A 17,577-nucleotide genomic window follows, 5' to 3' on the forward strand; every position below is an offset into this window, starting at 1 on the left:
AACATTGGAGAAGGTTGGAGAGGCCTCTGAGCAGTATAAAGATGATGAACTGATTTTTTAGTAAAGCACCCCGAGGAGGAAGCAGTTCATAAAAGAGGACCTCCGATAAATTCAGAAATCCACTAAGGCTATTTCCGTCAAAACGCTCTCTCTTCCCTCCCAAGACACCCAAGCGTTTATTCAAAAGAACAGTCACAACTCACAAAAAAATAAATAAATAAACAACTGTCTTTTCCTTCTTTTTTCCCTCTTTCGAACATTTGGAATTGGGACAAAGAAAGAAGCCTATCCGCATAAAATCTCAGAAACTCGTTCGTTTGAACGACAGAGAGATGAATTACGAGGAGAGACTCAAAGCCGCAGCGAAAATTATACTCGCGGACGATTCACGCACCGCAAACGCGCCATTGGACGTCTCAAACTTTGGGGTTACGGCGACGCTGAAACCTTACCAAGTCGACGGAGTTTCGTGGCTCATTCGGCGACACACTCTCGGCGTCAACGTGGTTCTCGGTACGGTTTTGGTTCAGCTTTTCTTTTCCTATGTTTGGTTGCCGAGGAAACTTGAAGCAAGCGAATGAAAAGTTCGAATTTAAGTAATCAATTTGTCATTTTCTATAATTGAAGAACGAAAATGACGTGAAACAACCTGAATTGTACGAATTTATGAAAAATAGTAATCTTTTTGTTCGATAGGTTTGACCGATTGAACCGAATAGATTTTGTGACTTTCTTAGCAACCAAGCGGAGTTCATTACGCTGATGCAATTTATTTTCATTTTTATGACTTTTTAATTGGAATGTACATTTTAATGATTGCATTCTCTTGTTGAATTTGCAGGAGATGAGGTATGATTGCTTCGTGGCTTTGAATTCCAATTGGTTGTAGAGGAAGTTCAAGTTTCTTGAATTCGTTTATGGCCAGAGATTATTATTAGGAGAAACTTCGCTTAACCCTGAACTTTTGTCATTTTTGTAATTTTATAAAGTTGTCATGGATATAAGGGTTATTTCACTCTTTGACGTCTAATTTAGCTTCAAACGGTGAGATTGTAAAAACTTGAAAGTTGGACACAAGAGTTTTTGAACTCTTGGAGGGAGATTGCCCAAACATTGTATTAAACTTCTCTCACTTACCTCTGGTCAAACTGCTTTAGAATTTCACAATGCATTTTATACTTCTATCAAATTTAAATATTTCTAGAAAGTGAAAATAACTGTTCTTGTTAAATTTCTTAGCGGTTACAACTTTATCAGTGGTCGGTGGTCCCATTAACTTCAAATGAAGTTAGATGCACTGAACAATATGGTGATTTCTGAATTAATTGTTGCTATAAACAGTGGATTTGCCTCACATGCTTCATGTGAAGCATATCAGCTGAGTAGCATATTTGAACATGTGAGGATCTGCACATCCTAGTGCTCATTCTTCACGATCTTAGGACATGTAATATGAACAATCTTTGCTTCATGTTCTTTTTTCTAACGAAATGGTAATGTTATTACCAGATTAGAAGGGACTTTAGACCTTGATCCTTTCCTTTTCCATGATCCTTCATCAAGGATTTGGGTTTGCCTACAACGTGCACAGTTGCTATTGGACCTCATATAGAGAATCCTCTCGATGAATTGCTCCCCTAAAGAAAAAAAGCTCATAAACTTGCCTCTTCTTTTGGACCTTCTATCAACCAGTGAATCCTTTGCCTTCCTTGAGTGATACATGAAGTAACTTTCCCCAAGGGTACCCCTCTTTGTGGTTTAAATGTAAATATGGATTACTTTTGCAATAAACTCAAGAGTGGGTAAAATATTTCATATGAAAAGTAGAATTTTATGAAGTTAAAAGCAGTAAACTATAGATTTTTTTTTAAATGCTAGTGTTTGGAATTAATAAATAACAAGATGTTTCTCAGTGTTTTGAGTTTGAAAATGAACCATAAATTTAGCTCCCAAATCTATGATTCCTTCAGAGCACCTTGGACATCTGTTTTCTTCTTTAGTAACTTGGGGAGGATTATTAAAATGTGGGGATGTTTTGGAGGAAAATGAAGTAGAACAGAGGTCTCAGGCTATTAAATTCCCATTAGAGTTTGATGGCTGACTTGTTGGTGGTGATGGTAGTTGCTTATGCATGGGGACATATTTTATCTGCTATGATTACTATCAGAAACTAGTTGTGGTGCAGCTGTTGATATTGACAGCTGAGGAATGCCAACATGAGTTTTGCAATATTCTTCTTGACGCAGCTTAGCTGTAGTATCTTCATAAATGGGAAACCCGTATGACAATATGCTTAGTTTTTAATATATTTCAACCTTACCTAACTGAGCAGAAGTGAGAAGCAGGACCATAGTAATGTGTACTGTTAGAGGATTTATAGTTAAGTTTATCTTTATCTAAGTTTAGTGGTATTTATCATTATTTAGGTTTGGTAGTAGTTTAGTTTGTTTAGGTGTGTTATATTTATCGTTATTATGAATTGTATTTCTATTATAAATAATAGACATTAGTGTGGGAGAAAATTACTAATGAGTAAGTTTGCAGTATGCTTCTTGTGTATTTGGGGTTTCTTTTGTATACTTCCTGTATACTTGTGTTGCATCCCTTTGCACTTTCTAAAAAGATTAAATTACTTATCAAAATTAGTGCCAGAGCAAATTATATAAGGCCACTATTTACTTTTCTCAACACCTATAAAGTGCCGAAATCAATGCATGATTTTATTCAGTGTGCTCTGTATCTAATGGGGACACTGGCAGATGGGACTAGGCAAGACATTGCAAGCTATCTCTTTCTTGAGCTATTTGAAGGTTCACATGATGTCTTCTGGGCCATTTTGTAAGTTAGGATATATTTTGTTTTATTCTGAAAATCTTGGAGTGATTATTTTTGGTATTGGTTTGGATGCATACATTTTGTGGCTTTCTTATTTTCATTCAATTATTTGTAGTTGTATTGTGCCCTCTGAGCGTAACGGATGGTTGGGTATCCGAGATAGTAAAATTTTCCCCAAACCTAAAAGTTCTTCAGTATGTTGGTGAGAAAGAACATCGCCGCAGTCTACGCCGGGCAATGTATGAGCATGTAAAAGGACAGTCCTCATCATACAACGTAAGTTCATAGCTTTAGTGACTAGAACAGGCTATGAGTGTAATTATTTTTAAATTTTTGGTATTACTGGGTACTGTTAATTCAGAGCTCCCAAGAGTTTTATTTTTTTCTCTATTATTGGGTACTATTAATTCATTGTTGGGGTTTTGTTTGAAATATACTTTTTTCTTGGCACTTTGTATGTGCTGATAGTTTTCAAGTTGAATCCTTGACAGGGCATGTCATTACCTTTTGATGTACTGTTGACAACATATGACATCGCATTGACGGATCAAGATTTTCTTTCTCAAATACCATGGCAGTGTGCAGTAATTGACGAAGCTCAAAGACTTAAAAATCCTTCCAGTGTACGTTGGAGATACCTTGAAATATCAATCATATTGTGGGTTTGTTAGTTGGTGATGAGTTAATTCTATGTGGTTATCGTAGTTATTATGAGTTACATCATAATCATAGTGTAGACATGTTTATTAAGTCTCTAATAAGCTTTAAAAACCCAGCTTTCAGAAAATTAAAGAACATACTGGTCTTCTATATACTATTTCTGTGGAAAATGAAAAAGTTTAGGCCAAGACAAAAATGACAAGCTGGAATTTTTCTTCTAATCTATATTTGAAAGATTTGAAATATGCAACAATATTAGGCGACTTAGTCTCAATTTTAAGAAGATTAAAAACATGTTTTTAATTTAGAGTACTCCTTTCTTATTGCAGACACTTAAATGCTTAAACCTTAGCAGGTTCTTTATAAGCTTCTCAAAGAGCGTTTTCTTATGCCAAGAAGGTTGTTGATGACTGGCACACCTGTCCAAAACAATCTTACCGAACTCTGGGCTTTGATGCATTTTTGTATGCCTTCGATCTTTGGGACACTAGATCAATTTCTTTCCACATTCAAGGAAGCTGGAGATCCTTCATCAGGTTATCTTCATACCTGCCATCAGTTTTTTTTTTTCCTTGGCTGAAAACCTACCATTAGTAAGTTGTTCAGTAGTTTTGGCTCTTCTAAAACTATGCTATGTGATCATACAAATCTAAGTGTCTACTTCTGCTGCAATCAAGTGTGGTGTGTTTTAATTCAAATTCTTACCCAAGTTTTAAATGAAACAAGGTCATCAGTTGAAAGGTTGTTTAGCCAAGCCAAATGGCTGGTGATACAATCATTATAGAAGTATATAAAATTATGGAAAGCATGAGTTCATTGATACTAGAGTATCAAATCTATCAGTGTAAAATTTTTGGTATAAGTATAGTTGGGATCACCTCTTATCAGAAATGTAATGCCTGCTAAGATGCTGAAGGTCTTAATAGTATACCTGTTCACCCAGTTTAGGTTTTGAAACATTGACTGAGTGCCTAAACCTGTACCATTGATCTTTAATACCTAGTTTTTACATGTTTTTTTCGTTAAATTTTGGGGGACACCCCAAATTTACAGACTGGAGAGCATTATTCGTTCCCCTGGAAAAGTATTTGGAAGGTTAAGACCCCATCCCGCAATGCTTTCTTCTTATGGACAGCAGCTATGGGTAGAATCCTCACAGTTGATAACTTTAGAAGGCGGGGTTTCACTCTTGTAAACTGGTGTTGCCTATGCAAAAAAGAAAAAAGAAAAAAAGAGAGACTTTAAATCACCTTCTCATTCATTATGAGTACACTGGTGATCTTTGGCACTTGGTTCCCAACTTATTCGAGGTTTCGTGGGCAATGCCTAGTAACATCCTAGAGCTACTTTATTTTTGGAAGATCCAAGGGTGGGGAGATTCCAAAGACCCTACCTCAAAAGTTGTTTTTGCTTTCTTAATGTGGATCATTTGAAGAGATAGGAATCGGCATTTTTATGAGGATTACGAGTCCAACGTGCTTTCTTTAAAATCATCCTTTTTGAGATCTCTTTTGGATTGGACTGTAGTATATGTTCCTAACGTCTCCTCACCGGATCCTGTACATCTGGTCAATTTTTTAGATTATAAAACCCTACAGGGCAATTGTTTCTCTTGTATTTTTTTTTTTTTTTAACAGCCCGAACCTACTAAGGTTAGGTAATCTAGAAATCTCATAGGTGCAAAGGTTATAAATATGAACAACATAGCACTTATGATCATTTAAATGCATGAGTTTAAAAGCCTTTATTAACATAAACGCCGAAACGTAAAGGTCCAAGCATAGTATAAAGTGTCTGAAATTTTCTCTCTTATGCCCCAAGGCATTTACTGAAAATAATTTTTTTTTTTTTTTTTTTTTTTTTTTTTTTTTTTTTGCTTCTGTACTGAAAACAAGTTAATCTTAAAACATGATATGTACTGAAATTCCCCCATATAAGTTGTGCATCTGACCTCCTATTGTGTCTCAACCTAAAAACATGAAAACAAAACTAATGAGCGAAAAAGCTTTTCTTAAAAACGCTTTTCCTTGAAAATTAATACAACATAAGAAAGAAGAGTCTTAAAATATTCTTTGAAAAAATGCCTTTGAAAATATTGACTTCTATGTAAAAAGATAAACTCTAAATTAATTTTCTTCATAAAATGAAAGTTAAGAAAAATCTTATCTTCATCATATACAATGAGTAAAAACAACTTGCTTTAAGACATTTACTTAAAAAAAATCTTTTCAATCTCGCTTGAGCTTTAGCCCAAGTTCTTTTGTATTTGAGCTATTTAGTTGGATGTCTGAACTCACACAAAAATGGAGATAGAGAGTTAGGTGACCTCCCATAGTGAGAATCCAACCCTTCACAAAAATTAGCTATTTAGTTGGATGGTTGAACCACACAAAATGGGGATAGAGAGTCAGGTGACCTCTCATAGTGAGAATCCAACTCTCCACACACGAGGTTCAAGATATCTGGAGACTTGTTGGAGATTTCGTGGCCGTCCTCCAAGTTGAGGACCCATTCAGAAGATATCATCTGGATACCATATGTGAAGACAGGAGAACAACTTGTGGACATCTTGACAAATGGAGTGTCTAGCAGTGTTTTTCATTCAGCCTTATGCAAAATAAGCAAACATCTATGACTCAACTTGAGGGGGAGTGTTGGAGATGGAAACAATCTATACGATTTGGTTCTCCCCGGTTTATGCAAATTATTATTCTGTAATATGTCATTATTTCTTTCCATACTAGTTCGGAGGTCTCTACTATTTAACCTATGTAACCGTGTGGAAAATATCAAGGAATAAGAATAACATTCTCTCCTTTGTTACTATTCACTATTTTTTTCTACTCTAGGGGTGGCTGATTTTTCTCAGGGAGGTAGGGGGTTTTGTGTTCACTTGTATATAAGTAGTATGTACATATCCTTCTACGAGCCTGGGGTTGGCTTTCTCTAATTCACTTGTAAACGGACAAGATGAGCTTCCTTTCTTTCTACTTCTGTGGTTTTTAAAGAGAGTGAGTTTTTGGAAAATGAGAGACATGATTTTGTAAATGTTACACTTGTTATTTGCGAACAGGTCATGATGCAGTTGAAGTAAAGGAGCAATTTAAAAGTTTAAAATATATATTGGGAGCTTTCATGCTTCGACGGACAAAATCAAGGCTTATTGAGTGTGGAAATCTAGTGCTGCCCCCTCTTACTGAGATAACCATGTATGCTTTTTGCCCTGTTTTACTTTGCTAGCTGAGTTTATGGGCTTACTTACATTTTTGTGTGCTAAGATGCCTTATTATAACAGAATAGTGCCACTTGTTAGCCTGCAAAAGAAGGTTTACATGTCAATATTAAGAAAGGAGCTTCCTAAACTACTCGCTATATCTTCGGGAGCTTCAAATCATCAATCCTTACAGAATATCGTATGTCAGTTTATGAACTTTTCACCTTTAGCACCTCTCTTCTCTGTCATTCCATCTATATGTTGTGTTACAGCAAATTCCTTTGCTCTTTAACTTCTAGAAATCCACATTGGAAGAATTACTTTATATATTGTAGATTTTAGGTTGACCAAACATTACTTAATTCAGATTTAGTAATCTTATTTTCTTGGTGTGGAAGAGGTTTGCATGAATTTTGATACTATGGCTGCTAATGTGTGTTATCTCATAGGATTTTTTGAAGTTTAATGTGGGGACTGATGGATTACTTGACAGATTATCCTCCACATATTGGGTTGCAACTCTGGCTGGTTTGGGATTGGGAATTGTTATCTGATGTTTACAATCTGAAAATTATGGTTCGTTCATGGATTGCGTGATTCCTCTGCATATTGGGTTGCAACTCTGGCTGGTTTGGGATTGGGAATTGTTATCTGATGCTTACAATCTGAAAATTATGGTTTGTACATGGATTGCATGATCCCTCTGCCATGACCATCCTCATAATTGGTGCTTCTGCTGACCTAGAACTGTTCGTGTGCTTGGCCGCTTACACTCCTTGTAAGTCAAGACAGGAAAAGAATTAGACAAAAGATCTCTCATTAACCCTCATGTACCAAGTCCACTGGCTTGCCACTTAAAGAAGGGGTGAGATGGGAATCGGTGAGCCACTGTTGGCATCCACCTCAACTGCTATGTAATATTCTTGCCACAATTGCAAGAATAGTATTGATGACTTCAAATCTATCTAAACTAATGTTAAAGTACAACCTGGTTATTGACTGATGGAATGCAGGGTCATTCTAAACTGGATTTAGGAGCTATTTTAATCAATTTGATTGCTATTGGATGAGAGGTGAAAAGTAACATAAAAATTGGTACAAAATACAGGAAAAGGGTAAGTATTGACTAGGCAAGGCAGTGCAATTGACCTAGAAGGTTTCCTCTGCATTGACTGCCTTGAAAGATCCTAAAGCTACCTTGTATATAATCTGCTCTGTAATATATACTAATTCATAACCTGTGCAATGCGCGGGATTCTAAAGAAGAACTCTGCTTTTATATATATGTATGATATATGATATATATACAAAATCTGAAACGCTTCTATATTTTAAGGCGTTAATGGAGAGAGAGAAAGAGAGACGTGCGTTTATTGTAACGTATATATGGGTTTTTGTTTTTTTTTGGTATATATGGGGGTTTTTGTTTTCCTATATATGGGATTCTATATAACTCATATAACTCTTTATTCTATATATGGGTTTTTAAATACCGTATTAATACATATAACTCTTGATTCTATATATAGATTTTTAAGTAAACATTTTAACATATATTAAAGAGACCGGTTAGTACTTAAAGGACCGGTTTAGTCACTAAAAAGTATGGGTTCATGCCATGTGTCGCCATTCTGTGTCATTCTAAGGAAGAACTCAGCTTTTATACCTGTTCAATTTTATTTAGAAGACCGGTTCAATACTTAAAGGACCGGTTACTAAAAAGTAAAGGGACTTGCCACGTGTTGCCATCTATGTCATTCTAAGGAAGAACTTAGCTTTTATATATATATTTATGATGTGTCCGTTGCAATTTGTTCAGGCAGGAGAGGCATAGAATATGAACTCTTAGTAAAAGTCGATACTGTTAATGAATAGCATAGAAAGCTTAACAATGTGAAATGTGATATTGGTGCTGTAGTTCTTGAGGCCTACTTAAGTTCTAATATAGTACTGTTTACCTTAATTATTTTTCTTTTGCAATTCATGCTGTGGTTTTCACTTGTATGTGTAGGTGAATGTAATGCTTATAGAGTCTTTGATCATTTGAATGGCACTGATGTGCAGGTAATGCAGCTAAGAAAAACATGTAGTCATCCTTACCTCTTTCCTGGTATTGAGCCGGAACCGTTTGAAGAAGGCGAACACCTGGTTCAGGTAGCCCTGCTCTGTTAAGTTAATTTGATATAATCATGGATAATAATGTGTAGTCTGAACCATGTTGTGTGGTTTGAGCCTCTATTATCTCCAGAAGTATGAAAAATAAAGAAAGAGGGAAAAAAGCTTGCTTAGCTATGTTGTTGTCGCTCTAAATGGAAATACTTTGTGCAGTTTATCTGGGTTCAAGTGTATTAGATCTGTCTTTTTCTCTCATGAAGTTTCCTATAAATGTAATCCCTTTTCATTTGTGACTTCCTGATCAGGCCAGTGGTAAACTGATGATTTTGGACCAACTACTCCAGAAGCTACATGATTCTGGACACCGTGTCCTTCTCTTTGCTCAAATGACACATACACTTGACATTTTACAGGTTTCTTGTCCTTTATCAAAAGAATAAATAATCTCTTAAACTTTATTGGATACGCCAGTGTGCAGTTTATTTAAGAAGTGTTTCTATATGCAATGTAGGATTTTCTGGAGTTACGAAAATATTCCTACGAGCGTCTTGATGGATCAGTTCGTGCTGAGGAGCGGTTCTCTGCAATAAGAAGTTTCAGTGGACAATCTGTTAAAGGGAGCTTGAATTCTGAATCTGAACAGAAAGGCTCTTTTGTTTTTATGATATCCACAAGAGCTGGGGGAGTTGGCCTGAATCTGGTCGCTGCTGATACTGTGAGCTTCAATCTCAATCTACATTTCCCTTATCATTATTACTTAAATTGTGATTAATTATATCAATATTTGAACTCATTAATACATTGATTTGGTTCAAAAGGAAATGGAATATATCTTTGGCCAGATGTCTTAAATCTTTCTCACCCTACCATAATTTTAATTATTCTAAATTGGGTAAATTACACTTTGTCTGGATAAATTGCTACCCCTCTGCCACTTACCTCAACAAACTTCGACTTGTATCATATGAGTTGATTAATCCACATTGTAGGTTATATATTTGTGGCTTAGAGCACATCTTTGTATTCTTGATATATTTGTGGTATGTCAAAACTTTGTTGATTTCAATCCACATTGTAGGTTATATTCTATGAGCAAGATTGGAATCCTCAAGTGGACAGGCAGGCTTTGCAGAGGGCACACCGGATTGGTCAAATGAATCATGTTTTATCTATAAACCTAGTTAGCAGACATACCATAGAGGAGGTGAGATTTATATATCAGTCTGTAATGTTGAAGGCCTTGGTGTACTGTCTGTTGTGTCACATGTGTGTTGATGTAGGTTATTATGCGGAGAGCGGAGAGGAAGTTGCAGCTTAGCCATAATGTTGTAGGGGATGATATGGACTGGGAAGGTAAGGAAATGGCAGGAGTTGAAACTGGTAATTTGCGGTCTATCATATTCGGGTTACATATGTTTGATCCTACTGACGTCAGCACTGAGAATTCGGATGAGTTGCAGATTTCTGAAATGAATGCTATGATTGATAAGGTACTTGCAAAGCGCTGCGAACAAATTGCAGGAAAGGATGATAGGAAATTTGAGGTCAGTCCGTTAGATCTATCAAGTGGATCTGATATTGTTGTGGGAGGAGGATCCACCTCTATCAGTTTAGATCCTGGTCTTGATGAGGCTTCTTATCTCTCCTGGGTTGAAAAACTCAAGGAGGCGTCGCAATCAGGTAGTCACCCAATAATGGAGTCAGGAATTAGAAGGAAAGCCCCTGAGAAAGAGCATCTAAATCTTGAGGATGCAAGGAAGAAGGCAGAGGAGAAGAAGTTGTCTAAGTGGGAAGCCCTTGGATACCGGTCATTATCAGTTAAAGAACCTATCAGCCCTGTGACTGTTGATGTGATGTCAGACTCAGGTTCCCTTCATTTTGTTTATGGAGATTGTACGCATCCATCAAAAGTTTGTTCGTCTGAGCCAACTGTTATCTTCAGGTAAGTTCATTGTTTTGGATGTGCCTTCATGTTAGCTTTCTCATTAGTATAACAAGAGTGGTGGTGGTCCGCAGTTGTTTCTCCTATGTCCTTTCTCTTCTTTCTTGGCATGTTTTTGCCTTTTCAACTTGTTCATGCTTTTCATTTTTTCATGTGTTGATGCTTGTTTCTTTTCAACTATGAGCATGTCATAAAACTGACTACCTTGAAAGTGCACATATGTTTTTCATTTTGTCTTACAAAATCAAACTTTAAGCATATTCTGATTGTATAGATGGGTCATTTGAAATGGCAGTGCTATGCATTTTTATGAACAGGTGTGGATTTTCTTTCTAATTTTATCTTGCTTGTGCAAAAATGAATGGAAAAATTGGTAGGAAAATATTCAGGGTGTTACTGGATTTTCTTTCTAATTTTTGTCAGTCATCCATGATTACTGATGTAATACTTTGGTTCAGTTCTATTTCTCTCAAATTTCTGTTTCATTTTTCATTATCAATCACTATGTGCACCATTTATCCGTTGTTTGGCTCTTTTGAGTATAGACATTTATTTCTAACATCCTAAAGCATTGTTGGTATCTGGTCAGCATGTTTAGTTTTGCTCTTACTGGGCCATTGTCTTGCTTTTTGAGATTATTATAAAATTAAAATTCCATTTTATGCTTTTCCAATGTCATTTCTTAACTTTGGAGGATTGAGATCACATTCTGAATTAAAATAATTTATAGGGAAAACTTCACTTCTCCCTTGATGTTTCTCGCTTTTACAACCACACCCCCAAAGTTTAAAAACATTCAATGTCGGATATCCAAGTTTAAAAACTTTGCAATGTCACCCCTACCGTTAGGGTTTGGGGCTAAATCAGACAGTAAAGGGGTGAAATATCCTTTATATCCCTGCAAATTTTTTAAAATTACAAAATTTCCCTAATTAAATAATTAGATTTAAAAAAAAAAAAAATTGACCCACATTCAAGCTTGGCGTTGGGCCAGCCGTGGAGCATATGGTCATTTTGTTCTTTTTTTTTTTTAATAAAAAATAGGTATTTTGAGAATTTTCACATCCTCCGTTAGGATTTAACAGAAAATCCTAATAGAGGGGTGACATTGCAACTTTTTAAACTTGGATATTCAACATTGAGATTTTTTAAACTTTGGGGATGTGATTTCAAAAGCGATGAAATATCAGGTGGGGTAAGTGAAGTTTCTTCCAATTTATATATAATGATCAATGACATTTTCTGTAAAATGTTCTAATACCTCAACAGTATCTTCCTTTCTACACTTCTAAGTTAGAACTGTAAAAATAATCAAGATTGCTCTTGCAGAAGCATTATCAAGCCGCAAGAGGGCTAGAATGGAAGTGAGGAGAAATATAAAAGAAAACAAAGACATAAATTTTGTCATCAGCTTCTACATGTCCCCTTTTCTTAAGTACAGGATTTATCTCCAGAAAGTTGCTAATCAGTAGGAGAAAAAAACTAATAATCCATAATTAGAAGTTCTTTAGCCAGTCTACTACAGCCTTGTTGGTGAATTATTCAGTAAGTAAAATCTTGCTCTCTAGGAAAGTATGAGGAATCGTGAATTTATGTTTCCAAAGAATATCTTGTAGCTTTATTCAACAAGAGGGTCATTTTTTGTTTTATATAAGATGGTAAATCACAATCGTTACCAGTTTTCAATTTATGATATTCTAGGGTATATCAACACGCTCATTTAGTTAACAAATACTCTAGTGCTCAAAGATAGTAAAAGCAGAAATTATTCGTCATTTATAATTAACAAGTGCCACATCCTGCTTGTATACTGATTGTAGCTTTAGATGCTCCCTACATTGAGTTTGGTTTACTTAAAGTAGGCTTTATGCATCTTAATTACTAAAATACTAGAACTCATATCTGGTAACAATTTTGTGGGGAAATTTTATATCTACCACCAGTTCTCTATAAGCTGGATAAGCCAAATGCCTTCTTGACATTCTGCTTAAAATAACTAGTTGTTAACTTCGGCAATTTGGCCGTCTTGGCATTGTCCAGTGAAAGTATTACTTATCAAAAGAAAAAAATAAGAAAAGAATGTTGTCAATGTGTTTGTTGTTATTGCATATGAATAACAAATAGTATCCTTTTAGAGATAAACAGCCCATTTATCACCAGAGAGAAGGCAGGCATACCCATGAGAAATCAGTCACTATTGCCAAATTGAAATTATAATAGAATGGAATAAATTATTCAACTTTGAATGTCCAATGCTGATGAAATCAACACACCATTTTACATAGCATTTTGAAATGAGTTCATTTCGATTATATGGGATGTGAAACAAGTTTTCAATTCCATTTGTCATTATATTGGCAATTTGAAGATGCTTTACTGACTATTCTTTTTTTTCTTTTTTCTTTTTTTCGCTGATTACAGTAATATCTCAGAAGAAAATTTATATGTTCATTTTGCAGTTGTGTTGATGACTCCGGAAACTGGGGCCATGGAGGAATGTTTGATGCACTGGCCAAACTTTCTGCAAGTATCCCTGATGCATATCAACGAGCTACTGAATTCAGGGACCTGCATCTTGGTGATCTGCATCTTATAAGAATTAACGGTCAGCTTCTGTGTACTCTCTACCTTATTTTTGATTGTTTATTACCTAAATCTGCTCTGGATTGTTTTAAAAAAAAAAAAAGGTGTATTTTACAAGCTGTTCAGGTATTGATTACAGGAAGTTGTTAACCATGTTCTTCACAGAGGTCCAACAGACAAATATTAATTGTTCAGACCAAGAAGCAAGTCATGGTACCTATAGGATAGTAGCAAGTTGTTCTGGTTGAGTATAGGTTTTAGGTCAAGGTCATTTCAAATCACCCTTGTTATCATGTTTCTCAACTTAAGAACTCCATCTAAATGTAAGTATCTCTTTAGAGGTAGCAAGCTCCCACTGATAGCCTCATCCTCAACTATGTAAAAGGTTATTAAGGGAGGATATCCTGGCTAATCTCATGTTTCCTTGCTTTGCAGCTTGTTCCCTCTGATTAAAATTTAAATTTATTTTCTCATGGAAAAAAAAATACAAAAACAAAAACAAAAAAAAAGACCTTAAATAGCATGTTGCCAGTTTGCCCTTAATGACTTGATGAAGAAGCATATCACTATTAGGTACTATTTCTATAATATCCCCATGTAAGAACATGTAACCTCAACTACAGACTATCCTATAAGAAATAGGAGGATTTATTAGGGAGACCATGCAGCATCAGTTGGGCTGCTAACATATGCAGATAATATATACAATAACTTAACTATGTTTTGACTGTGAGTCACTGATATTAATGACTGGTTTGTTGGAAGTCTTTTTCTTCTGGTGAGAAAGATTGATGGAAGTCATTAGCAAAATCTTTTTAATTTGCTTTCCTCTGAGAATTAGCTGTAATTTGTTCGATGGACCAATTTCCATTGTTTTGTCCTGCACCATATAATCTTTCTGATTAATATGGGCACTCTATATGCCATATTCCCTACTTTAGCATTCAGATTTATTTATTGTCCCTTTTTTAAGTTTCTTTCTTTCATTTATTTATTTAATCCTCAACCCATTTGTTGCTATTCAGAGGACTCAGATGAACAGAGTGCAGGTGTTTGTCCTCCTCAATGGGTGGCTTTGGCTGTTGTACAGTCTTACAATTCTAGGCGTAAAGTCCCCCGCAGCAAGATCTCTCTTTCGGACCTGGAATGTTGCTTATCAAAGGCATCATTCACAGCAGCTCAAAATTCTGGTAAGGTCTCCACACATTTGGCTTAATTTAGTGTAGAACTTGAGATTCTTGCATAGCACTTCCACCCTATTGGTCCTTTGAAATTGTACTTAATATAACCAAGTTTTGTTGTGTTATTGTTGCACCTAATAGATCTACTAAGATTAATGTTCATTGTGAATGCTTCGAGGTAGATATAATATATTGTGTGAATGTTTATGCCTAGTTAACTGTAGTGGTTATTTGATTGCATGTCATCATCAGGCACAAATCCTCTTTTGTTTATTATAGCACAAAACGTTTACCAGAAATTTCATAGTCTCAATTGATAATGTGTGTTAAGAATGATAGGAGTTTCCTTCTAAAAGTACAGGTGAGGTCTCCCCACCATCCGTCTGTGGAGAGGTGTCCTCACTTCAATTCATGAGCTATACTGTGTAACCACCTTGCCTATATATTTGAAAGAATGCCAGTAGGGAGATTCACCCCATTTTTTCTTACATTTACATATTTCCATCACAATTAACATAGTATCATAGCAAGATTCTAAGGTTTAGGGTATATTAAAAAAAATAAAAAAAGGTTTAGAATTCTTCTTTAGCTTTTTTTTTTTTAATAAGTAATTAAAATATCATTAAAAAGTGCAAAAGGCGCACTAACACAACACATGGAACATACAAGAAGAGCACCTAACTAAAAAGAAAAAGGATAAAAAAAAAATACGAAAAGAAAGCACATAAGGGAAGTCTGAAGACAAGATATAATTATCTTCCACACTGTTGCACTCTGGGAATTGCTACCCAACCCTCAGTAAATCAACCACTCTCCTAGGCATTACTCAAGTAAGACCAACACAACTAAAAATAGCACTCCATAAGGCATCAACAATCTCACAGTGTAGAAAAAGATGATCCACAAACTCCTCACATCTCTTACTCATACAATACCAATCCACCACAATGACATACCGCTTTCTTAAGTTTTCCATGGTGAGGATTTTTCCTAGTCCAGCCGACCAAATAAAGAATGTCGCTCTCAAGGAGACCTTATTCCGCCAGATACACTTCCAAGGGAAATGATTACCATCATGAGGGACAAGGACATTATAGAACAATGTAACATCGAACAACTCTCTGTTGGAAAGGACCCAACAAAGCTTATCTTCACCTCCCTGGCCCACTCTAGATAAATACAACAAATTGAAGAACGAAGCAAAGAGTTTCATCTCCCAATCATGAAGAGTTCTAATAAAGCTTACGTTCTATTGATGGGAGCCACTAGAAACCTCCAAATGATTTACCACATAGGCATCCTTGACGCAAGCTATACTATTCAAAACTAGAAAAGCTTCCTTGAGGGCCTGTTCTCCATATCACGTGTCATTCCAAAATCTAATCTTAAAGCCATGTCCCACCTTAAATTTGGTATGACTAGCAAACTCCCCTCAACCCTTCTTGATTTTTTTCCATAACCCCACCTCGAACGGCCCATGAACCTCATTAGAGCACCACCTACCCTATGAGCTACCATATTTAGAACCTATTACAACTCTTCACAAGGCCTCTCTATCGTACATATAGCACCACAACAACTTCCCCAAGAGAACTGTAGCAGCTTTCAACTTGTGTTGGTGTTTTCTATGACTCTCCCAAATTATTTAACTAGTAAATAGCGTGAACTGTAAGGTACCCAAATTCATTTAACTGGTAAAGAATCCGAAGAGTTAACACTACTACTCAATAATCAAATAATATGCAATGGAAAGGTGTATCTTTTTTGTTTTTTGGACAACCACGATAGAAATAAGACTGAATCACGAATAATCGTAACTAGGGCAACTACGAAACTAGAATATAACTCGACATCATAGTCATAACTTAGTAGTAACATCAAGTCTATCATCAGTACGGTCATAGACCAACTAGATCAGCTAAGTCATCAATATAGTACATACCGAGTCTAGAATATCAGGATACATAAAAAGTCTAGAAATCATCAAGCTAGAAAGATAAGTCTAGAGATAAAAGAGAGCCATAAAGATAATCCTCAAGGTCTTGGTGGTAAATCAAATACCACCACCATAGAAGTGCTTAAAACGAGAAAGCCTCCTCCCTGTGATGAGCCTCCATGTAAGCAACCAGGCTAGACCCAAAGGTCAGCCTAACTAGATCATCCATGGTCACTCTTCTGGGCGGATCCTGCTTCACCATTTACAAAGTCCTTTGCTAAACTAGGGTTAGAGGTGGATATGCACAAAAAAGGGTAAGTCCATGACTTAGTGAGTAATTAACACTCGTAAACATGGTAATGTTGTGAACCCTCTTTTAATGTGAGTCAAAAGTAAAGCATCACATGGAGCAGTTCACAAGCTTTGAAACAAGGCAGAAAATCATGTTGATGCATTCCATAATTATATATGTATATATAAGAGAGTCATAACTATGAAGCAGTTCTCTTACATTTGCATATTCCCATCACAATTAACAATGTGAAACTTTTTTTCCCCCCCTCTTTTACGAAACTATCTTATGTTATATTTATTTTGTTTTTCCAAAAGCGTCAATCCACATGCCACGTATTGGGTATCAGGATGGATCAGATCGTTCAGATTGGTACACAGTGGAACGTCTTCTACGAAAATATGCTTCCATATATGCCATAAAATTTTTTGTGTATGTTCCCTTTACTCTCCTCTCTGTCTCCCTGCTCATCCAATGCAAACTAATTCCTTACAATTTTTTTGCAGGTATTATTACTGCCGATCCACCTCAGGCTAGACTTGTGTTTGAAATATCTTGACTTTCCCTTTTAGGTTAACCCTTCTGTATTGCGAGGACATGTAATCCTGAATGGTGAAATGGACTTCGGCACATTACTAAAATTATTCATGGTTAGGTCTGATCAGTTTGTTCAAGTGAGGCCCCAAGACCCCGAGGCAATTATAATACTCAGGGTAGGGTTCTTCCCATTTCAAGGAAAATGGAGAGAAACAATTTCATGGTCAATATTAGTTTCACAATTTAACTGTATATAAATTGCTTCACATGAATATAACGTGA

The 17,577-nt window shown here is 35.9% G+C and overlaps 1 protein-coding gene across 3 annotated transcripts; it reads left to right on the plus strand.

Moving 5' to 3' along the window:
• Nucleotides 1-228: 228 nt before the first annotated feature.
• LOC133880685 (probable helicase CHR10) lies at nt 229-17,523 on the plus strand. 3 transcript variants are annotated; one of them, XM_062319677.1, is made up of 17 exons: nt 229-513; nt 842-849; nt 2,760-2,838; nt 2,951-3,111; nt 3,327-3,458; nt 3,851-4,031; nt 6,569-6,704; nt 6,791-6,908; nt 8,774-8,863; nt 9,130-9,237; nt 9,336-9,539; nt 9,903-10,028; nt 10,105-10,766; nt 13,226-13,371; nt 14,375-14,539; nt 17,076-17,190; nt 17,265-17,523. In XM_062319677.1, exons 1-17 carry the CDS (start codon nt 333-335, stop codon nt 17,293-17,295), a joined length of 2,643 nt encoding a protein of 880 aa, XP_062175661.1. In that variant the 5' UTR covers nt 229-332; the 3' UTR covers nt 17,296-17,523. The 3 variants fall into 3 exon arrangements, with proteins under 3 accessions (XP_062175661.1, XP_062175660.1, XP_062175659.1); XM_062319676.1 differs by lacking the exons at nt 229-513; nt 842-849 and having other exon boundaries at nt 2,764-2,838; nt 10,105-10,368; nt 10,489-10,766; XM_062319675.1 differs by lacking the exons at nt 229-513; nt 842-849; nt 17,076-17,190 and having other exon boundaries at nt 2,764-2,838.
• The last annotated feature ends 54 nt before the right edge of the window (nt 17,524-17,577 follow it).

Source organism: Alnus glutinosa, chromosome 10 (genome assembly GCF_958979055.1).
Source record: "Alnus glutinosa chromosome 10, dhAlnGlut1.1, whole genome shotgun sequence".
Classification (NCBI taxonomy): domain Eukaryota; kingdom Viridiplantae; phylum Streptophyta; class Magnoliopsida; order Fagales; family Betulaceae; genus Alnus; species Alnus glutinosa.